Source organism: Engystomops pustulosus, chromosome 3 (genome assembly GCF_040894005.1).
Source record: "Engystomops pustulosus chromosome 3, aEngPut4.maternal, whole genome shotgun sequence".
Taxonomy (NCBI): Eukaryota; Metazoa; Chordata; class Amphibia; order Anura; family Leptodactylidae; genus Engystomops; species Engystomops pustulosus.
Window position 1 is genome coordinate 148,646,920 of NC_092413.1, and position 25,190 is coordinate 148,672,109.

The 25,190-nt window shown below is 39.8% G+C and overlaps 1 protein-coding gene across 1 annotated transcript; it reads left to right on the top strand.

Annotated features, from left to right (window-relative positions):
- The first annotated feature begins 2,605 nt into the window (after positions 1-2,605).
- Positions 2,606-20,953, top strand: LOC140122089 (organic solute transporter subunit alpha-like). The gene is made up of 9 exons (XM_072142519.1): positions 2,606-2,906; positions 4,710-4,804; positions 7,621-7,775; positions 9,074-9,147; positions 9,717-9,875; positions 12,749-12,860; positions 13,816-13,962; positions 15,828-15,933; positions 19,416-20,953. Exons 1-9 carry the CDS (start codon positions 2,872-2,874, stop codon positions 19,529-19,531), a joined length of 999 nt encoding a protein of 332 aa, XP_071998620.1. The 5' UTR covers positions 2,606-2,871; the 3' UTR covers positions 19,532-20,953.
- The last annotated feature ends 4,237 nt before the right edge of the window (positions 20,954-25,190 follow it).

Genomic DNA, 25,190 nt, shown 5'->3' on the forward strand with positions numbered 1-25,190 from the left:
GCTATACAGTGTATCCAATTTCTGCTATATTATTTGACCATTCTCTTGCTATATGCTATTGTACTTCGCCATCTTGGATTTGACCTAGTTCTGTCTGACATTGTTTGTCTCTCTGTAAACCAATAGGGTTTGAAAGGCTTGTTAGGTAAGTGACAGGGGGTAAGTTTAGGGCTTACACTCCCTTCTCTATTGTGACACAATGGGGCTTATTTACTAAAGGTCACACACACTTTTGTCTGTCTGTGCACCGTTTTCAGGGCTTGCACAGGTATTTAAGAGCTGTCTGCGATGGGATTGTGGTGCACTCAACCCTTTTTGTGGCCCAGCTGCACTGGCTTCCATGCGGCACAAATTAGGGGGCGTGCCATCAAACAGTCCGACTGATTCGCACATTCATGATTTTGGGCACAGGGGGGCACATTTACTTACCCGGCCCATTCGCGATCCAGCGGCGCGTTCTCTGCACAGGATTCGGGTCCGGCTGGGATTTAAGATGGTAGTTCCTCCGCCGTCCACCAGGTGGCGCTGCAGCGCCGAAAATAATCTTAACGCCCCGGAATGCACCATCCCATAGAAGGTGAAGGTGAGCGCTCCCCAAGCGACACATTTTCGGTTTTTAAATGCGGCGGTTTTTCCGAATACGTCGGGTTTTCGTTCGGCCACGCCCCCCCGATTTCTGTCGCGCGCATGCAGGCCCCGATGCGCCACAATCCGATCGCGTGCGCCAAAAACCCGGGGCAATTCATGTACAAGCGGCGCAAATCGGAAATATTCGGGTAACACGCCGGGAAAACGCGAATCGGGCCCTTAGTAAATGACCCCCAGGATCTTAGTAAATTGCTGCACAGTGCATTATAGTCGGACAATGCACTTTCTGTGAACTCCGATGACCCTGTAAGTAAATGTGCCTCACTGTTTTTGCAACTGTTTTAGCATTTTTAATGTAGTAAGGCAATAGCGTTTTTTTCCACACTTGCCTGTCTATCACTTGTATGTCATTGATCAACTACCCATCACTGCATAACTAGTTCCTGAGAGTTTTAGCAGGGAATATGTAACTGTTCTTGCCAATCAGCCAATGTCCTTAATCAATAATAATGCCTTATATATTCTACCATCCACGGTTCAAACTAACCAACAGGATTTTGTATCCTATAGAGATTTTATGGATAAAACAAGACATTTTTACTCTTTTCTCATCTAAGAAAGGTCTAACCCTGCCTAGTTAGTAGCAAAAAGGCATTCAACCAAGTTTATTACCTAAAGGAAACTTGCCCCTATTATGCTTGACTGAATTATGACTCTCTTCAGGGGCTCTTACAATGCCTTACAACCCTCTCTATATTGTTTCAGGCATATGCTAGGGTTTCTCTTTTCATTTCTTTGTATCTTGATGTCACCCTGCATATATCACCCTGCAATACTTGTTCTTATTTATCCATATTCATGTAATTAAATTGACATATTACAAAGTCTTGCTGCTCTTCAAGAGCCTTATGGAAGCAGTTTCCAAATTTGGATGATGCTTCCTGTTTCCTATGGAAAAATAAAAAGGGCAAGATAAAAGTGCAAAAATAATGGGTGGACACGAGCACTTAAGTCATTGTGAACAAGTATTGGCCTACTTGGTTGGTTTCATAATGGTTCTTGTAAGCAAAGGGAGTCATTGAAGAGAAACTACAGTGTTTTCGCACACCAAAACTCCCATGGATTTTCCTGCCTCCTCACTTCCATTGCAAGTATAAATTCCTCACTCTTTTGGGACCACATAACTGTTAAGAGTTGTTTCTTATATCCCCCCCTAGCGTAATACCATACCATACTCTTTGATGCCTTTCAACTAGCAGTGAATGTGACCGATGTGCCTCTACAAGGAAAGGATCAGGAGATGGCTGAAAACACAGCAGGTTTTCCACCTTCAAAACTGTTACAGCTCTCCAAGCTAATTACACATCACACATAATTAGTTATTATCACTGTCAGTCTCCTAACCGATTATGCAAGGTCTGTGCAGTGCTGCGTAATCTGTGTGTGCTATATAAATAAAAGAATTATTATTATTATTAACCAGGCACCCAGGAGTTTGGCCTCCACCGTTCACTTCCCATTGGGAAAAAGAACTGAAATTAACCTAGATGGAGCTAAAACTAGATAAGATATATATCCTAAGCTCTCCATGATCTAGCCAAGAGTGGAATTATAAAATTGACAGGCAAGTGCTCCTGCATAAATTGTACCCTCTGGACTTGAATCAATGCAGGCTTTGCTGAAGGTGCCTGGTTATAGCGATAGTTATAGGGAACATGTCATGTTAGTACAGATAGTAATTGGCAGCTATCTCTGTCAGCACAGTCACTACCAATTACTGAAAGGTACCTCTGGACTATAAAGCCTATAAGGAGTGGTGACATTACTGGCATTTTTCCCCACAAAACAATATTTGAACCTACCTAGACTCTTCTTCTCTATAACACGCTGCCAACAGATAAAACAGGTTATGTAACAAGTTCCCTTTATATTGCACAATTGTCTCTGAAACACTATGGGCTAACTGTTAACTTTGTTAACATAATATGGCTTCCTGCAACAAGGATACGTATATGTTTTTTTAAGGGAGAAAAGTTAAAAACATCTATGTACAAGAATATCAATATATCTCGAAATTTCAAGTTTTATACCTCTAATGAACTTCAAAGAGGAAAAACCCGAATCTACATTTGTAGAGATCAATGACCTGAAAGTCATGGGTCTTTCAATGAATCTGAGGTTTTGCAGATACTTGAACTTGGCAAAGTCCACCATCCACTGTCCAGTGCAGAGCGTGTTAGAGCTGTGAGCAGCGGAGCAGAAGCTGAGGGTAACACTTGAATCATGGCGTCTTCAGAAGAGTTTAAACCTGACCCCAGGTAGAGTGTTATTAGAATATGGTAACATTTTACATTAATGAATTTCTAAATGATGTTACATTCTGCATTGGTCAAAATATATCTATAAGATGCCTCATGCTGTTTGTACTGTGATTATACATTTGATTATGCATGGATTTTTGTTTCCGTGTAACGTTGTGGGTGTCACAGTAAGCTTTTATTGGTGATTTAATATACTTTTTGATACTATAAAACATTAGGAAAGCAGCTTAACATTTTACAGAGTTTCTAGATAATATTTTTATAAGAAAGGGACAATAGCCATGTATAAAACAGATAGTGATAGAACGGAACAGTATGGAATCAGTTGCATCATGCCCTTTGAGGGGCATTTCAGCAAATTAATGTTAATTTTCTTTATGATAATCAACATGGCGCCAAAGTTGGAAGATATGTTAAAGACAATGGGATAAAACTTTCTTTACACTATGTCATTTTGACATATTATTTGCCCTTTCATTACTGAACTAATGGGTCAGTTAAAATGACTTTTAGCATCTGACTCTTGGCCATCACATATATCCAACTATCTTCTAACAAAGACATATGTCATATGCCCCGGAAGTGGGGTACTTAAGCTGCAAAATGAAGGGCTAATGTGACTTTTTTAAGGCGCATACCATAACTCTTACAGCAGAATGTTCAGTAACAGGAACCTGTCAGGTAGTTTGGGACCACTAAACCACCATCTATCTTGGGGCTTACAGCCAAAATCCAAAATTCAGATTAATATTGCCAGAGGTCAGCTGACTTAAATCCACTGCACATTGTTCCTGGTGAGGCTAAGGTTAAGATACCTCACTTCATTGTACAACGCTTGTATAATACAGAAAGCCTTACTGACCTCGGCCTTACAAAGCTCAATGTACATATGCCAGAAGGCTACAGAAGACTAAGTGGTCCAGGCAACATACAGTTTAACCTTTTAACAAGCATGTGTCATACATGTACGGCATGGGGATGTTAACCCTGTATGTACATGTGCTGAGCCCTCACCATACAGGACTTCTTAGTTTAAATCTTTGCCACCAAACTGGACCTCAGTTCTGTCTATTTAATATTCCAAATACACCCTTCTGGGTAAGGGGGGCAAATTATTGTACACCATAACCAACTATTACCTCTGCATTACAAAACACCATTGATTGATTGATTTTTGGGGCCATGAGTTAGCCACTGTGCAGCTAGCTCACAGCCATAACACACATTTGTGTGCATGAGGGCTTCATCTGAACTTGCCACTCATGTCTCTAAGACATATCCTGGGCTGCACCAATTTTCTGGAATGCCCTGTAGGACTTATAAACAACTTCAAAAGTTTTAAACATGCTCTGGTTCTAGTAGGTGTGAGATTTCCAGATATTTTGCTTACTAGTTAATCAAGGCAAATTGTTTAATGTAGAATCTAAATCACAAGTCCTCACTAGCATGCCCTTGCGTGGCTAATACACGAAGTCCCTGGGTTACGTACAAGATAGGTTCTGTAGGTTTGTACTTAAGTTGAATTTGTATGTAAGTCTGAACTGTATATTTTATAATTGTAACCCCAGTATTAACACTAAAGCTTAATTGTAGACACCATTCATAAATATTATAGCAGTTTTTTTGTAGCCTGAGGCTTAAGTACAGTAAATTAGCAACATCTAGAGGTCCGTTTGTACCTAGGGGTCGTCTGTAAGTGGGTGTTCTTAATTAGGTGACGGCCTGTATACGTAAATGTTCTTAAGTGCTATTCTGTGATCCTGTGATTCCAACATTTCTTCTGATTGATCCTTCTTGTAGGCTCCCAAAGCAGCTTGTTTACTTCCTGATGAACAACCACAGTGTTCCACCATCCTGCTTCTCCCTACCACCAACAGCAGCACGGTTACCATACTGTACGTCAGTCAATTTAGCAGTTTGACTATAGGCTTATACAGTATTAATGGTGAATTTATATATAATTAAAACTGTTTCTCTCCTTTAGTGCTCTCTATAGGTATACTCCCTACCAATGCACTGTGTCTTCTGTATAAGCACTGTTATGTAATTAGTGGCATCTGCATAGTTTCCGTCTATTGCTTTCCACATACTGTCAATCACCTCTATCACCACGACTTCCCATGTGAATGTGAATTTGAGGGTTAAATATACAGTAATATTCCCACCAGAGAGTACGTTTATAGATACATGTCTTTAAATCAAAATCCGTTCTGATAAACCAGGGGGCACTTACTCATAGATCCAGGCACTGTGACTGCAGTATTCTTCCTATATTTGATAGCCTTGTCCTCCTGATTCTAAAAGCAACTTATGATAATGAATAAGAAGGGCTTCAGGAGGGGTTATCAAAGCCCCCCCTTGTTGTAGCTTCACAGGCTGTTACACTGTACAGGAGCTACTCTGTACTGAAACTTCCTCTGCTGCCCTGAGATTAAAGAGAAACCATCAGGCAAATTAACCCCCTAAACTAAATATATTTTCATAAACTGCCATTAGAGAGCATTGCCTCTATCCCTTCATTGTCCCTCTATATGCTTGTAAACTTAAGCAATGAGGTCCTAAAGCTGTATGCAAATGACTTGTGAAATGTCCAATGAGTCATTATCATATTCAAGCTGTCCGGCTTATTCATGAGTGGGAGGTACAGCCATAACCCCAGTGCTTGACTGACAGCTTGTATAATGGTGTGAGGTGTAATGGTGTAATGGCTCCTCTATGTGCTTCCTGGTGCTGGCACCCCCTGAAGCCTGTGTGTGTATGTGATACTACTATACACATGACTGACAGCCAGTATAATGGTGTAATGGCTCCTCCATGTGCTTCCTGGTGCTGGCGCCCCCTGCAGCCTGTGTGTGTATAGGAGCGATACAACAGCTCTATGATGCAGCTATGTTATAGCAGAACATGTCAGGTACTTGTGTAGCTCATGTCTGTGTCTCACACATGTGTATTAGGAGGGAGAGCATGTCAGCAGATAAAGCACAGACACTAGCAATGCTTTACTATACATTACATGCAGACATGAGCAGGGGGAGGAGAGGGGAGGGGTAACAGGGGTGACATCACTGCACCTGACCATGTGACCAGCCTCATTTACATAACAAAGAAAATATGATTTTACAATGATTAATGTATGAATTGACTAGATAAAGGCTGGGATGGGATCCTTGTGAGCTGCTTCAACAGGTAGAGGTGACAGGACAAGTGACACAGACCTGATGACAGGTGTCCTTTAAATCAGACAGGAGGAAGTGGAAAAGGCTAAGGGGGAAGACAGGATCCCCCCCTTAGAGCTTTTCAGGTTCATCAGTACAATAATAAAAGATTATTTTAGAAGGAAGAAGGTCATGGATAACAAATAAAGATTACCACAGTCACAGTGTCTGGATCTATCACTAAGTGCCCCTGGTTTATCAGAATGGATTTTGAAAGTGGCCTCAGTGGTCACAGGAGCAAGAATGGGCAAGAGACTGATCTTCCTCCTGTTACCAGTAAAGTCAGTTATTGGTCACAGCAGTGATGGGATTCTTGGCACTCTTGGGACAGTAAATAGATGAAATGGAGCTTTGGCTTTACAGCAGGGAGGATATTTTTTATTTCCCCCTTGCTCTGCCCTCCCAGATTTCAAGTGAGCCAAAAATAAACTAGGGTATTCAGAATACCTACCATCTTTTAATGAGATATTCTGATATTTAAACACAGTAAACAAAACAGAACAAATACTGTACAGTACATGACAGTACCAGAATACCTTTCTATGTATAAGCACCATATTATTATGGTGAATCGGGTAAAACATTGGTGGAGATTTATCAATCTATTTACACCAGAATTCTGGCATGCTACTCGCCAAAAATGTTGCCTTGTAACACAAAGTCTTTGGAAAAACTTCTAAAAAGTTTTTCACACATTTCTAACGAGTATGACAAAAGGGCATAGCCTCTGTAAATGGGTCTTGCAGCGAAAAGTCCCTGCGACAATATTTGGAGCAATTAACTAGACCAGCTAATAGATGGTTCAAAGTACGAGTCCATTACTCCAGATTGATCATCCAGCATTGGAAACAATCAGGAGGTGCAGAGGGTGCAGTCGCAACTGGCCCAAGTGGCCGTATGGTGCTCCTTTGTTATATAAAAAAAGACTAGTACTCTAAACACTACATTATCACATTGGCCGCCCAGCACACTTTGTGCACTGGGGCCTGACAGCTTGAAGTGACGCCACTGGACACAATCATAAATGTGGCGCAGCAGAAGTAGTCTATTCTAACTCTGACATAGTCTAATGGGCAACACTTTGATAAATCTCCTCCATGGTGTCTTTTATAGTTGACAAATATAAGATATAACAATAAGCTATCACTGCATGCCTGATGTCCTGATTTATTCCTTAACTTGCAATGGAAGCTTATATCAGCTTATTTCCCATTTTACCGTCTGGTATAATCTATAGCTAATGCTGGAAGGTCGGCTTTGTAGCAAAATTGCAGTTGGACCTTCTCTACCTTAGGGGATCTACAATGTTGTCCACTTGACCACTCTAATTTTTTTGTTGGAGGAAGATAACTTTGGATAAAGTACTGTATAATGTATAACGCCTATAACACGTCTGACTGCCATGAAGTAGTGACCATTGGTCCCCCATAGCAGCTACAATGACCGCTACAATGGTAGCTACACCCATATGCTTAATATTTCTACTTGTTTTATAGTGGTGGACACAATGCAACTGTGCATTATGGCAATTCTCACTATTCTTTCCATAATTTCAATCATTGTTTATGTGGAGGATGCGGTTTATATTATGAGAAAAGTGCAATGTCCAATGAAGAAAAGAACATCTCTTTGGAGCAGCGCTGCCCCAACGGTGAGAGTCTAAGTAACTGAACGTATAGAATAATTCCTTCCTTTTGTGCAATTAGAACTATATTGTTTATTTCTGTAAATGGACATCTCTGAATATTGTTAATCCCTTAACCCTTCGAGTTTTCATTTTTCACTCCCCACATTCAAAAATCTGTAACTTTTTATTTTTCCATGCAAAGGGCTCTGTGGTGGCTTGTTTTCTGCATAACAGATTGCACTTCATAGTGATGGTATTTAATAACCCAAATTGAGTACTGGGAAGCTAGAAAATGTAGTAAAATTAGTGGAAAAACACCATTTTCTTGTGGGTTTGGAATTTACAGCTTTCACTGTGTGCCCCAAATGACATGTCTTCTTTATTCCTTGGGTCAGTATGACCGTGGGGATACCAAATTCATATAGGTTTTATAATGTTTTCATACATTTACAAAAATTAAAACCTTCTGTACAAAAAAAAATCTTCATTTTGCCACTTTGTGGCAATAATAACTTTTTCATACTTCAGTGTACAGAGCTGTTTGTGGTTTCATTATTTGCGAGATGAGATGATGTTTTCAAGTCTACCAGTTTGAGGACTGTAAGGCCTTTTGATCACTTTCTATAAAAATTTTTATATTTCCAAAATGACGAAACAGTGTATTTTTAGACTTTGGACGCTATTTTCCATTACGTGTACAGAGCTGTTTGTGGTTTCATTATTTGCGAGATGAGATGATGTTTTCAAGTCTACCAGTTTGAGGACTGTAAGGCCTTTTGATCACTTTCTATAAAAATTTTTATATTTCCAAAATGACGAAACAGTGTATTTTTAGACTTTGGACGCTATTTTCCATTACAGGGTTAAATGCCGGGAATAACCTTTATTATATTCTGATTCTGACATTTTCTGCTGAACCTATGTATAATCAGGGTTGTCTCCAGGTTTCAGTAGGCCCCTGGGTGGCAGAGCCTCAGTGGGCCCCTTTGCAGTGAACTAACGTGATGGCGATAAAAATGTAGAAACTAAAACAGTCTCCTGTTCCCTAAAATATTCCCTATTTTACCAAACAGCTCTGTCATGGTTATCTTATACACAGCCACCTCATGGTTATTTTATATAAGCCCCTCACACCCTATGGATTTATTAGATACAACCCCCCTCACCTCCATGGATTCCTTATGTACAGCCTTATGTGGGTCCCCAGCAGCTCTTGGCCCTGGCACTTGCCCAGGTATGCCCAGTGCTGGCGCTGGCCCTGTGTATAATAATACTCTCTGCCAATGGTATTCATTTTCTTATGACCATATCTATTTATCTAGGTCATCTCAACAATTACTTGTTTGGGTTTGTGGATTCCTCGTTCAGCCATGTTTGTAGAAATTGGAATTGGCACGTGAGTAATGATTTATTAACGGCTATCTAAGATCAGATCATGCTGCTTCAACCAATGTTACCAATGTTTGTTTATCGCTTGGCAATTGTAAAATACTTATTATTATAATACAAATTCAGATTGTCTGCTCTATAGAAGGACCACCCACCTGAAAGTAGAGATCTTAATTGGCATAATGGATGCTGAAAGTAAGGGTGCGTTAACACGTTGCAGTTAAAACTGCATTGCAATTAGTTTCTAGGTGGTTTTAGGTGCAGTTTTGTCAATTTCACAGGTGAAAGACATGAAGTGAATGGGTGAATTTGATTTTGAAGGAGAAAGCTTGTACACAAATGTCATTCACCTGGTGATTTGATGTCTTTCACTTGTTAAAAGAAGTAATGGCACCTAAAACCAACCCAAAACTAATTGTGATGCAGTTTTAACTGCAACATGTGAACGCACCCTAGCAGCACTGATTTATCAGTGGGGTTTTGAGATAAATCAGTTTCGTGGCAGCTTGGAGGTAGTAAAAATTCCTCTATAAAGTTCTATGTGAAATAGTAAACCGCCACGATTTTGTCTCAAAGGTATTTTGGAGTCTGCTTCTACCTCATCTTAATGGTTATCATAGAAGGTTACGGAGGGAAAGATGCACTTGTCAAGAAACTAGAATCAACAGATGTCCATATCAACACTGGACCATGTTGCTGCTGTTGCTGCTGCCTCCCCCGCATCAAAATGACCAAGTAAGATTTACCACAGTGATATCCGTCTGATGTTAAATGCTTTGAGGTCAAACAATACATATTTTTTGAAGGGAATGATAGCATTTTACAGATAGGAAAGTAGCTAATAAGTAAATATTATGCAGTACTTGCAACATGAATAATAGTATACCTGGCTGTGCTGTGTTCTTAACAAAAAGACAAATTAACATCCGTGTGGAGGTCCATATGTCCACAGAGATGATACCATGGAGACAAACCGATGGGGAGGCAAAAGATTGATGGATATTTATCTGTGTATTGCAGATAATAGGAATCCATTTATTCTCCTTATGGGGATTGCCTTTGCAGCCCGTTTTTTCAGGCATGCATAGTGTTAAATGCTCTACTGGGGAGTCTGGGTAAGGAGAATGCAGATAATTTTTCCAGGGTGGGAAAAGAAAAATAATGCCTTCAGTGCTACCTTAAATAAGGCAGCTCCCTCTAATGTCCCACATCAATAGGCTTCTTCACATATGGATGCGGAGAGAGATACAGCTAATGGGTGATTGTAGGCACTTGCTAGAACATGTTAATTGTGGTTCAAATTTGAAAATTTTGTATATATTGTCCTGTAACATCAACTTGTTAAAGGAAACCTACCATCCCAATAACATAAATGCATAAAGCCCCCCTGAATTACATAAAGTGCCCCTCTAATTATATTATACAAATTTTCAGAATTATACACTTTACCCCCCTCTTTATATACAGCTCCCAATCATTTTTATACAGTATCAACATCTCTAAATTAATGTAGACTCCAAGTACCCCGTTTCACATATAACAGCACCACTCAGTCAGTAATGTCATATATGGGTACCCCCTTAGTAATCCATTTAGGCGGGGTCCCCCTTTAGTAATCCATTTAGGCAGGGTCCCCCTATGAGGAATTGCGGTAAATAAGGCAAGGTCCCCCCCCGAGTAGTTAATTTAGACAGGTCTCCTCCTCGGTAATACCATTTTGGCAGGTTCCCCCTTAGTAATTCATTTTGACAAGGTCCCCCTTTAGTAATTAATTTTTTATTACTTTAGGCAGGGCCACCCTCTCTGGTAATTACTTTAGGCAGGGCCCCCATTTAGTAAATCACTTAGGTTGGGTCCCCCCTTAGTAATTCATTTAGGAGTTAAAAGTGCATACAAGATATCACCAGCATACAAGACATGACTAAGTAAATGAAAACACTGTTGAGCACTGATAAATATTACAATTATTCATCCTACAGAAGTGCTCTTCTAATAGACTAGAATTTTTTTTCTGAACAGGATCTGACAAATATAAAATATTTAAGGCCTTTTACTACTGTAATCATGGATACTAGGCGCCTCCTGAAACTTCATAAATGCCATCAACCGAGGTTTCTTCTAGGACTCTTTGTAGTGACCATTAGTAATCCCCTCTCCATTAGTAATTCCACCCCTGCGTAGCACCAGGCTGCCTACAAAATAAAAATAAGAAAACTGACCTCTGGTACTCCTCCTCTTCGCGGCTTCACAATCATGTGGATGACTAAGCAGCACAATGATGTCATTGTGCTCCTGTGTCTTAAAGAGACCTTGCATGGCAGGGGTATGTACAGCCAGTCCCCGGGTTACATACAAGATAGGGTCCGGAGGTTTGTTCTTAAGTTGAATTTGTATGTAAGTCGAAACTGTATATTTTATAATTGAAGTTCTAGACAATTTTTTTTTCTTTTGTCCCAGTGACAATTGGAGTTTCAAATTTTTTGCTGTAATTGGACCAAGGATTATCAATAAAGCTTCATTACAGACACCTTACAGCTGATTATTGCAGTCTGGGACTATAGTAAAGCATCCAGAGAGCTTCACCACAGGTCACAGTGGGCAGAGGGGTCCGTCTGTAACTATGGGTTGTCTGTAAGTCGCGTCTCCTTAAGTAGGGGACTGCCTGTATTGTATTGTCCACTGCCGGCACCAGAATCACTTGAATGCGTGTTTAACATGCATGCAAATGATTACAGAATGAACACAGGAGCTGTTCATTGGAGCCGTTAGAGAACCAGGCCGGGGATCCCCCTGAAACTATCCAGATCATGGGGCCTGGCGCTCGTGCTCCAATAGAATCAATGATAATCTGTTCCTGACTACCATTAGATCTACCTTAATAGGTAGATTCCCGATGGTAGATCATATTCACTATCATTAGCAGTGGTAAATGCAACAATACCCTTATCTTGTTATGTAGACTTGCTACTTGTCCACTTATACCAAATTTTAACAAGGTAAGTATAAGACCCTAATAAGGTCACTTATATTATTAAGCTACATTAACACATAGGAATACACAGGGCACGGCGCCATATTCTGGATATTCTATGGATTTCAGGGCATTCAGGGCACTTTTTAAATACATGTGCGTGCAGTTTGCTCTACAGTAAAAAGAATGTGCTAAGTCAGACAGGAAACTGCAGCAGGGGCTTTAATAAATGGGGGCCACTGTGTTACCTGTTTTTTAATCTGAATATGTTTATATGCACTTATTTTAGTCTGAATGTGTTAATAGGCATAAACTTACCTGCTGGGGAGTCTTCTTTCTACCTCCTGGAATAATCTTTTTGTACCACTAGTGTTTTAATGACTTTTCACGTCTGTTACTATGACATTATGTTCCAATAAAGTTGAGTTTGTTATATTTTGATATTTCTTCTGGTAAGTGTATCTGTAGTGTGAATCTGAGCAGTTGTATTTAACACAAAATTGTTAAATATTATAAATTGAGTAACATAGTACGAGCTTGCTGCTGGGAACATTACTGTAATGATCATCCATGGAAGAACTGCATTAATGACATGTTTTTATGGAGATTACATTGTATTTATCTGTACTCTTTACAGGAGGAAGGTGAACGTATTCATCCTAGTTGTCTTCCAGATGGCGTTTTTGAAACCACTATTTAATTTTATTGGCTTGATTCTTTGGAGTGATGGAATTTACAATATAGAAGATGTAAGATATTATTTGTTCAGTGTAATATAACCTCTCTAAGCGCTGTGAGAATCATTGGTAGTCATCCGAGCAGTACATTCCAGGATTGTATAAGCTATCCCATTACCTGAAATGTCATACACATTTGAATAAAATCCTTCCAAAAATTATTAACACAAAAACCATCTTGCTTAATATAAAATTAAAAATTTTGGGCTCTAAGCCAAGTCTATGACGTTCCCTGAGTCACAGAGAGCGACGGTGCAACACTGAAAATATTTGCCCCCATTATGATACCATCACGATGAGTGGGCATGGAGGGCAGTGCCTGGGGGCTGAATGGGCGGATGCAATGTGTACCTGCCCAACCTCTGCCACTAGCTACAGCCTACACCCATTCAAGTGTCTACATTAGGCTGACGTGGCTATGACCTGGCATAGAACTGCCCCTCCAATGCAGCGCTGCTGCTGCCTGTTGGGATACATACAGCAGGTGTCAGGGTGGGGATTACATCAATACTCTGGCGTACATAGCCCCAGCATGTGATAATTCTCCCCCCATATGTTTGGATATATGTCTCCTATGAGCTGACATGTTTTCTTGAATGACTATATGACCAGGGACAGGCAGGGAGGGTTGTGGGCTAACCTGCACAAATTAACACAAGCAGCATACAATGTGGTATTTACTATATACACAGCCCATCTGCATGCTACAATATAAAACCTGCAGCAGAAGTGGATTTCCTATGCAGGATGTGGAGTCAGAAAATGGAATTCAACGGCTGCAATTTCAGGGATAAACTCCGCCCCTTACCGTAGCAGGGGTTGGAATCAGTTTGACGTTTTGCTCTGCATGATGCTTACCCAGAGGTTCTACACGTTCCTAATTTACCATCCTTTCAATTCTCTCCCATGTTGACCATATGGTATGTGTTTGCTGTTTAAAGTCACAAACATATTCTGTGAATTTTAGCTCTCGGGCGTCAGTATTGCGCTATGGATGAATGCGTTTCTTGGATTCTGCACTGTTCTAGCCCTATGGCCAATTGGAATACTTTTCCGTGAGGCTAAAGTTCACTTGGCTGAATTCAACATGGGAACTAAATTTGCAATTTTTCAGGTAAGCATCTAAAGGGATTTTTCACAGTATCTATTCAGCAGTAACTATGTATACATGTGTATATTGTGCAGCATTGCACACTCATAAAAAAATATATATATTTTTACAAATATTTGTTATTAGCTAATGGAAATCAATATGACACACAGCATTCAGACAGTACATGCAGTATAAAAAAAAAAGTTGTGCTGCAAATACTACACGCTATTTCTCATCATACCATGACCGAGCAGGCCAGCCGCGCCATAGATTATAGAGCTTTATTTGCGGCACAGCCACTCGGTTCTCATGAAGTAAAAATGGATTTCAGCAAATGGCCAAGTATTCAGGGAAAATCCTTCTAGGCTTAAAACTGACGTTTTTCGAATGAAGGTTTTTACCACTTTCTCATGACACCATGATAATTTTTTAACCAGTATGAAATAAAGTGTGCTTTTAACCAAGATGGATTTTCCCTGAGGACTTGGCCATGTGCTCGTAAGCCATGTACTTCATGAATTGCACCAATTCCCAATCAGCAATTCTGTGTAGCTGCATTGATCGGCATTCAGAAAGATGAGCCGAACTGCTATAATCAGTTCCCTTCTCTACCCAGCCGAAACTTTCCAATTCTCAAATCATTTTAAGCAAATGGCCACGTGCATGATGCCTAAATGATATATTGTGATATGTGTTGTTTGTGACAGTTGCATAAAAAAATTCGCAAAATTCTATCAAAAGTCGCTGAACATCGACCAGGGTGGGGACTGGCATCACTTTGTGCCTAAACGGAAATTCCCAATTCATTAATTCTGTCCTATTGTCTAAACTGGTCTATGCAAATAATGAATTTAGTGCAAGCAGCGTCTGTTTTTTTGTGCTTATGTCTGCAGGAAAAAAGCTATTGATATAAATTGAAATAAATAAGAAATTGGTATAAATAGCTTTAATATCTAGTTCGGCACAATTCTGGAGACACCAAACTATTGTGGCTTGCATTTTATTAAGCTTTACAGTTTTTATGAGTATAATAAAGATACTTGAAAATGTGATCATTTGATTGCTTGTATAATACACTATGTAGTTCAGTGTATTATAACTGTTCATTCCATAAACAGTGCCACACCTGAGCATAGTTTGTGCTTGTACTGCAGCTCAGTTGTAAAGACATGAATGTAGCTAAGTGGCCATACCCTGCGTGTAGGTGTGGTGCTGTTTGTAGAGGATAGCAACAATTGGGGATATTTATCACAAGTGTCTGCGGTAAAACTGTTCTAGTTGCCCATGGAAACCAATCAAAGCTCAAATCAAAGCTTTCATTTATAAAACAGCTGTGGGAAAATGTAAACTGAGCTCTGATTGGTTGCTATGGTCAACTAAAACAGTTCTGCTCTCAGATACTTCTGATAAATCTTCCCCATTAATGTTTTTTAAATGCCAAACAACCTCTTTAATGACAGGTAGCCTTACTAGTCCCTGCCTCTGGTAGGATATAATAGGCATGTGCATAGGACAGACCTGGGTATTTTCCCCAGGCCTTTAGTTGTCCTAAAAAGAAGAGATAACCTCACCACTGCATCTAAGGGGTTAACATAGGTTCTAATTTGCTGCTAGCATAGTATCAGAGGGTAACAAGTGGGGTAGTAGAGGATTTCTATCTTGGCATAAATAGTGCACTTTTTGTGTCTTCTGGCATAGTGGAGGCAATTGGTAAGGGTAAAAAAAAAGTCCTTTAATAATGCGGACTAAAATAAGGTGGCCCTTAAGGGTTTAAAATAATACTCTTGGCTATTATTATTTATTTGGCTTGTGAAAACACAGAAATATAATATGTTTTAAGCATAAAAATGATGAATTGAACAAACGCGGTTTCATTTTTCTTTCAGACGATGCTCATACTGACCTCGTTACAGGACTCCATCTTTAGCATCCTGGGAAACACTGGAGTTCTTCCTTGTGTTCCTCCATATGCATTTAAAGCCAGGTCTCACTGTAAGTTAACTGACCTTTCATAAATTAAAATAAAATAAATTCAAAGAAAGAGGGGGTATGTATAAAATATACATCGGACTTTAAAGGGAACCTGTCACCAGGGACCTCATTTTCACTAAAGACAGAAGCCCATCACTGCTGTCTTTCTGCTTTCTCTAAGCATTTCCATAACAATATAGTTGTGTGTTATAACTTAACTTGCTCCCTGACAGAATCCTCTGTGTAGCCCTAGGAGTTCTTCTTTGGTTTGGATGCATTTCAAAAAACAACATGTGACTTGTCTGTGCTGCCAAGAGCGAAGCAGTCTGCAGCACAGACAAGTCAAATGTTTTTTTAAATCTATCTGGTCTAATGGTCTAAAACCTTCGAGAAATGTGACGCACAGCATTTCAGTTGCAAATTACTCCAGTTTTCTGGCATAGACAGATTGATACATCTCCCCAAATGTGGCTAAAGCTTGGTCACAACTGAGTCATGCAACAGATCAATGACCCAAAGCATAGCAACAAATAAAACTGCCAAGACTGCCAAAAAAAAGAAAATAATTAAGATGCATAAACAAAAAACCTTAAAGGGGTATCCCCATTTCAACAAATAAATGTTTGTATAATAAAAAGTTATAAAGTATATACTTTCTGTATCAATTCCTCATGTTTTTTAGGTCTCTGTTTGCTGTCAATCTGTAGAAAGCTTTATTTCCTGAGGACAGAAATCTGACACAGGTGCACACCTCATTATATCACACAGCTCTGATTACAGTCTGTGATATAATGAGCTGTGCACCTGTGTGACCATGGTCCGCTTTCTATAGAAGGACAGCAAGCAGACATCAACAAAAACCGTGAGGAATTGATAAAGAAAGTATATTAGAAAATTGTATTATTGTACAAACAGTAACATTAACTTGCCGAAATAGGGAATAACTCTTTAAAAAATGAAAGCAACTTCAACAGCTTCACGCTGAGGTGCTGAGGGTGTATGAAGAGGGCTCACCCCACCATATTGCCGCAAACACCCACCGTTAATACATTTAAAAGACAGCGGCACATGGGTGCTTCCATCTTTGTTACAATCACTCCCCGGGAAGTCATAGAGAAGCAGCGATTGGTTGCCAAGACAGCCTGTGGTCCTCGTCAGACCCAAGGCTGCATGGCTTCTGAAGATTTGTTACAATGAGCCAGTGGCCACTATGTAAAAATGCAATATAAGGCAATACAGCAGTGGTGGCGAACCTTTTAGAGACTCAGTGCCCAACATGGCAGCTTTTAATTGTATCTGTGTTCTAAGGACACCAATACAGTTGAACGAAATAGGAGAAATTCCGATTATCATTGTAGCTTCCTTCCAGGGACCCCTGAACAGTAAGAATTGCGGGGCCCAGAGCAGGAGCTCCAATTATAATCCTGTAGTCCCAGGCAGCTAAGGATGTGTAGCTTTAAAATAGCATTGATCACAGCACATCCTGGGTGGCCAGGAGGTTTTGAGACCTGGCAAACTCTGTGCTGGGGTGATGGTCTGGGTGCCCACAGTGAGTGCTCCGAGTGCCACCTCTGGCACCCGTGCCATAGGTTCACCACCACTGCAATACAGTATTGCAGTATATGGTAGTAACAATCAGAAAATCTAGGGTTGAATTACCCTAGAGGGTCTAAAAAAGTGAAAATAATTATCAAAAGGTTGCACAGTCCTCAAAATGGTTACAATAAAACCATCATCTCATTTCGCAAAAAAATAACACCTCACACAGCTCCGTACACCAAAGTATGAAAAAGTTATTAGTGTCAGAAAATGGCAAAACTAATTTTTTGTACACATTCGTTTCATTTTTGAAAATGTATTAAAACACAATAAAACCTATAGAAATGTGGTATTGTCTGATCATACCGAACCAAAGAATAAAGTAGATGTATCATTTGGAACCTACAAGAAAGTGACGCACATGCATTTTTTTTTGCCAATTTCACCACATTTGGAATTTTTGTTCCATCTTCCCAGTACACGGCATGAATAAATAATGTCACCGAGAGGTAAAATTTGTTATGAAGAAAATAAGCCCTCACACAGCTCTGTACACAGAAAAATTGTGGATTTTTGAAGGTGGAGAGCAAATAATGAACGAAAAAATGCTGCGTCCTTAAAGGGGTTAAACAAAAAGGAGCCGAAAAAAGACCTCCGGAACCGTGTTAGAATTTTATTTTGAATAAGAACAACTTCAATTTGTTGTTGATGAACTTGGGTCTGCAAGCTATGTTTTTTTACACATGCCTTTTCCAATTTGGCTCCATTTTTTGGAAATAAATGATAACACGGTGGAATATGTTGGGTTTTGTTGTTCATCTGAGGTTCCATCTTCAAAGGACCAGAGGATTTTTATGTCCTGATGTGTAAAACCATGGAGAAGGCTGTTCCTCTGCATAAATATCCATATTGTCTTGTATTTGTTCTGTTATCAGGATATATATACATAAACTAAACATGCGTGATAGTCATACTATTTGCTCAGGAGATAGTAACACTTGCTTTATTTACTAACCTTACTGAAAGATATCAGGTTTCACTGTTTATAGCTCAAACAAGTTCTTCCAGGAGCACATGACATGCAATACAAGTGCACACAGAATACACATGGGGGAGTACAGGCAGTCCCCTACTTAAGGATACCTGACTTACAGATGACCCATAGTTAAAGACGGACCCCTCTGCCCACTGTGACCTCTAGTGAAGCTCTCTGAATGCTTTACTATAGTCCCAGACTGTAATAATCAGCTGTAAGGTGTCTGTAATGAAGTTTTATTGATAATCCTTGGTCCAATTACAGCTAAAAATTTTGAAACTCTAATTGTCACCGGGGCAAATTTTTTTTTTGTCTGGATCTACCATTATAAAATATACAGTTCCGACTTACATACAAATTCAACTTAAGAACAAACCTACGGACCCTATCTTGTATGTAACCCAGGGATTGTACATGTTTTTTATCGTTAAAATTGACCATCACACAATGTATAATTTGGCTAGGTACTATTTTTGAGGCATACTCACTAAAACCTAATGTGACATAAATGTTACTAAAATTCTAGCTGGTGAACATGCAAACTCGGATATCCACCAAAAATCTGCTGCAACTGTTTTTTATAAGTGTGCCCCAAAATATAGTAATGGTATTCTCCAAAATGATTTTATGGTGTAAAATCATAAAATAAATTGTGTTCAGATCCCAGGTCTCGATAAAGTCTCTACTTCTTGTTTCTTCTTGAATCACGTGTAATGACAACTTGGCCAATAACTCCTTGCAGGGGTTACCCACCTTAGCTGCTACTGCCCATGGTTGGCTAAGTGGTCATTTGCAGTGTGTCAAGAGACCAGGAAGTAATGGGACAGAGGTAGTGAGGAATCTTTTTGCTTTGATTCATTAGAGCTTTATGAATGTGCACCTCTGTTGTACAGACAGTTGTACTTACTGTATTTTCTGTATTTTCTAGTGATGCACTACCATCTGCTAATCATTGAGACATTTCTACTGACAATATTGGCTCGAAATGCTTATAGGAGGAAGGATGAAGAAGCCGGGTTCACGATCAAAACCCAGACTGCATAATGGACACATAGTCAATGCTCCAATACAATCCTTCTTACACATATTGGAAAAATCTTTATAGCAAGTGAACCTGTCTCCATGAATGCCATTTTAGCTGGTGACAGGTTCCAGTAGCCTATGGTATAGTTTATTTTCATACCCCACCCCCCAACTTTTGTAGCAGAGAAAGAGCAGCAAATGATGCATTATGCACACCCCAATTTTGTTTTTGCCCTAAGCCAAACATTTTGCTCTGCCCCTTACTCTACCCCCTTAGTGCACCCCAGCTCCCTGTCACATTGTAGCCTCTCTGATATTGTGCCCCCAGCTCCTCCGCATACTAAAGCCCCCTCATATTGTGCCCCCCAGCATCTCCCCCTCTTATTTTGGCATGTAAGAATGAAGTACCATGGAACCTGAATCAGCTTAGAAGTTTTATGCAGAACAAGTACAGATAAACGTTGAAAATATCAGATACGCAGAGCTTCACTATGCAGTCACTCCCCATTGTATTTATATTCTTTATACTAGAATTATGCTGGAACCTCAAACTAATACTACAGCCAACACTCTAATGGATGGGGTACAATTAGCTTCATAACAGACTCTGAGTCTCCTGTTATTGTTTGGGTTTTTTTTTATTATAAATATATATCTAAAAGTGTTTTATGTGATTGTTCATTGTAGTTCTAATAAAATGTATCCCATCTTTATTTCCAACCACATGTACTATGCTCCATCATATTCCACTTCACATTTGTCACAAAATAAACTTTATTGTATATTTACAATTCTTCTTCAATAGGGTCTATTTGAAACCTTTGCTATATAACTCTCCAGCATAAATCATTTCACTGGAAAACATCAACCTGACAGACCCCTTTTTTATTATCTTTTTTACACAATTGTATAACATCTATAATTTTTTTAGATTATAAATGTATCAACTTTATTTTTATGAGTTTTTGTTATCAGTACCGTAATAACAAAGTGGAAGTAGAACACAATTGAAAATATTATGGAGTCTATTTTGATGCATATTATATGACTTCCAATGCATTTCTAGTTGTAATTTTGGGTCAGTACCTTTAGTATTATGTGCCTAATGGATTTCAGATCATCATTTTGGTCAGTACCTTTAGTATTATATATCTAATGCATTTCTGGCCGTAATTTTGGGTCAGTATCTTTAGTATATGTCTAATGCATTTCTGGTCGTAATTTGGGTCAGTACCTTTAGTATTATATATCTAATGCATTTCTGGTTGTAATTTTGGGTCAGTACCTTTAGTATTACCGTATATATCTAATGCATTTCTGGTTGTAATTTTGGGTCAGTACCTTTAGTATGCTATTGCCATGTTCCCTTTTCATTGTTTTACATTTCATTTAAAGTTTCCTGCAAAGCATATATAAATAAAAGTCCTTATAAGTACAATACAATCATGTATCTAGTTTTACTATATGCCATAACTACATTAGCCTCCTCCCAAGTGTTGTGACTGCCTGTGGCTGTGTGATGCATGTGCTGTATGATTGCTATTGCAGTCAGGTTTGAGTAATACAGGGATTTCATAGGATTTAATTAAATACATTTCCCATAAGGAAATATTTTGGTATAATGGAAATCACAGGATTGATAGATATGTTGAGGATATGCAAATTATTAGTATACCCCAGTTGTTGCTTATGGGAGACAACATGCCTGACCGATCGATAGCTTATTGCACCTGGGATTGGAATTTTGTCCAAGTATGATATAAAGATTATTAAAGACTCCTGAATGTATAGTGAATATGAGATTGATAGTGTAATCCATGTTGAATTTTCTGTAAGCCAGAAACAGAAGGAGACACAAACTCTTCTTAAGCCCTCTCTTAAAGGCAGTCCACCACCTCACCAAGCATCATGTTGTAGAGAATGACATTATGATTTCCAACATACATGCGTGTCAGGCTCCAGGGGTAGTGGAGCCACTGGACCGATGTGGACAATAAAGTAAGCTGACACCTGGGACCAGAATCTAAGTGGAACCCAGTTTTCACCAGAGCCCGCTGCAAAGTGGGTTGGACTTGCTGCGGCGTGGTACCACCAGGTGGCCCACGGAGGCAGCCAAGGCGAGGTACAAAAACAGAAGGAAGGCTCGAGATCAGCACAGGCAGGAGGACAGGCACACGGAATCAACGTCAGAGGGAGAGCAGAAGGTCAGGGCTGGCAGCGGAGGAGCGTAAACGGGAACAGGTCCAGAGTCACAACGGGAAATCAACACACAGGCACAGGGCAACAATACTAGCTTTCTCAGAGGCATACAGTGCTTACACGTAGTATTCAACCCCCTGCAGATTTAGCAGGTTTGATAGGAAGCAAATACGTTAGAGCCTTCAAACTTCAAACAAGAGCAGGATTTATTAACAGATGCATAAATCTTACAAACCAAAAAGTTATGTTGCTCAGTTAAATCTTAATAAATTTTAAACATAAAAGTGTGGGTCAATTATTATTCAACCCCTCAAACCAACAGAATTCTGTTTGGTTCCCCTAAAGTATTAAGAAGTAGTTCAGACACCAAGAACAATGAGCTGCACATGTTTGGATTAATTATCTGTTTTTCCAGTCTTTTCTGACTATTTAAGACCCTCCCCAAACTTGTGAACAGCACTAATACAGGGTCAACATGGGAAATACAAAGGAGCATTCCAAGACTATTAGAGACAAGATCATGGAGGGTCACAAGGCTGGCAAGGGGTACAAAACCCTTTCCAAGGAGTTGGGCCTACCTGTCTCCACTGTTGGGAGCATCATCCGGAAGTGGAAGGCTTATGGAACTACGGTTAGCCTTCCGCGGCCTGGACAGCCTTTGAAAGTTTCCTCCCGTGTCGAGGCCAGGCTTGTCCGAAGAGTCAAGGCTAACCCAAGGACAACAAGAAAGGAGCTCCGGGCAGATCTCATGGCAGTGGGGACATTGGTTTCAGTCAATACCATAAGTAACGTACTCCACCGCAATGGTCTCCGTTCCAGACCAGCACGTAAGGTACCTTTACTTTCAAAGTGTCATGTCAAGGCTCGTTTACAGTTTGCTCATGATCACTTGGAGGACTCTGAGACAGACTGGTTCAAGGTTCTCTGGTCTGATGAGACCAAGATTGAGATCTTTGGTGCCAACCACACACGTGACGTTTGGAGACTGGATGGCACTGCATACAACCCCAAGAATACCATCCCTATAGTCGAGCATGGTGGTGGCAGCATCATGCTGTGGGGCTGCTTCTCAGCCAAGGGGCCTGGCCATCTGGTCCGCATCCATGGGAACATGGATAGCACGGCCTACTTGGAGATTTTGGCCAAGAACCTCTGCTCCTCCATCAAGGATCTTAAGATGCGTCGTCATTTCATCTTCCAACAAGACAACGACCCAAAGCACACAGCCAAGAAAACCAAGGCCTGGTTCAAGAGGGAAAAAATCAAGATGTTGCAGTGGCCTAGTCAGTCTCCTGACCTTAACCCAATTGAAAACTTGTGGAAGGAGCTCAAGATTAAAGTCCACATGAGACACCCAAAGAACCTAGATAACTTGGAGAAGATCTGCATGGAGGAGTGGGCCAAGATAACTCCAGAGACCTGTGCCGGCCTGATCAGGTCTTATAAAAGACGATTATTAGCTGTAATTGCAAACAAGGGTTATTCCACAAAATATTAAACCTAGGGGTTGAATAATAATTGACCCTCACTTTTATGTTTAAAATTTATTAAAATATAACTAAGCAACATAACTTTTTGGTTTGTAAGATTTATGCATCTGTTAATAAATCCTGCTCTTGTTTGAAGTTTGAAGGCTCTAACTTATTTGCTTCTTATCAAACCTGCTAAATCTGCAGGGGGTTGAATACTACTTGTAGGCACTGTATAGCACAAAGATCCGGCAGGGTGTGCCTGTGTATGATCCAACGGGTAAAGACAAATACACTCAGCACCGTCTATCTCTAACCCAAGTTTAGGGCTTAGGCAGTCTCTTCCAGAGTCCCTATGTGTGCGGCCCACAACGCACATGATTGTGTGCACGTGCCCCAAGAGGCTTCACTACTAGGCTTTAAAGCTAGCATATGCTGCATCCAAAGTGTTCTTTAAAGAGGAATCTGCCTTATTGTCCATAATTCTGGTTCATTTCCTCAAAGAAGAAGGAACTTTAACATAAAGTTATCTCACAATTATGGCTGGGGTGATTCTTTTAACACCTTAACGACCTTTTGCTTTCTTGGTCTTGTGTTTTATATTTTTCTGTATACATAGTTGTATGAAGTTTTGTTTTCAACTTAATCAATTATACTTCCTAGTGTAAATATTTTATATTCCATGCTGTTTACTGGGGGGGGGGCCCAAATGTGGTGAAATAAAAAAAAAAGTAACATTTCTTGTGGCCTATGTTTGTACAGCTGTGTGGTCCAAAGAGCAGCTCCCCTTTGGTTTGGTACAGTATGATGATGGGGAAAATGTATTTGTAATATTCTGACACAGAAACTTTTACTACAGAGTACATACCTGTGTAAGTTGTCATGCTCTGCAGGTGCCTCCCCATACACCCAGCCCATTGCTTTGCTAGAATACTACGGTATGGGAGATAACTGACATGGAATACACCTTCTCTTAAAAAAGAATTGCCGGTAACTAAAAAGATACACATTGTATCACAGCGTCAATTAACCTACCACATCAGGTGTTTGCCGTGCACGGCGGACAATCGGGACATGAACCAGCTTATCGTGTCGGGGTTAGACACATGTGCACAGGACACATCACAACGCCGAGACTACTCGCTGGAACCAAGAGTGCCGCGGCCGACTCATATCAGCACAAACATAGCGAGTTCGGATTGTGGCGAAAGTCAAGAACCGTGAGTCTTCACATTTATAGAGGAGATTATGCTACATCCAATGCCACATGTCCTACAACATAACAGTATAAAATATTGTATACAATTCACCGCATTGCAAGTGAAGGGCATTCACATATCGCTCTCCTATATTCCACACTTTTTATAAAATTACAGAAATGAAGTATTTTTAACTTCTTTTCTTCTCCGAAAAGGTCGGCACTAGGGCCCCACAGTGCCACCCTTCATTATAGCCCAGCTTGTGATCCTATTTACACAGATCTCATTTTATGTTTTATATGAAGTGTTATTTTGTTTTATATGAAATGTTGTTTGCCTATAGGTGAATTTATGTATTTATATTGTGACGTTGTGTTACCTATCAAACATAGCTTATGTCAGGATCTATAGCCACAAAACTAAATAAGGCTATTCGTTTTTATCAGGTCACTATTTGACTTTTTATTTCTTTTAAAACAATACATTTCTGTTCCAGATTTGCATCAAGTGCCTAGTGTAGTGCGAGTTTGTGCTTGGTGTTTATTTTATGGTTGTATATTTGTTTGGTACAGGTCGGACCCCTGCACTACACACCATTTGTATATACTTTTCATACATTTTTGTTAAGTGTATGTTGGGAGGTAGGATAGTGCTGAGTACTGTCTTCTTGATCTTTTATAGTTTAAAGGGAGTCTACTCACAGTTTTTGCCAGATTAAACAGCAGGCATTGTTAGGGAAAGTGGTTAAAAAAAGAAGTAAGCAAGTAAACTAACAACAAATATATTGGTTACACAGATCTCCAAGATGGCATC

Excerpts from the sequence above, each read along its gene's own strand:
- LOC140122089 (XM_072142519.1), top strand. The coding sequence starts at position 2,872 with ATGGCGTCTTCAGAAGAGTTTAAACCTGACCCCAG. Across the intron at positions 2,907-4,709 it reads GAGTTTAAACCTGACCCCAG|GCTCCCAAAGCAGCTTGTTT; the intron begins GTAGAGTGTTAT and ends TCCTTCTTGTAG. Across the intron at positions 13,963-15,827 it reads CTAAATTTGCAATTTTTCAG|ACGATGCTCATACTGACCTC; the intron begins GTAAGCATCTAA and ends TTTTTCTTTCAG.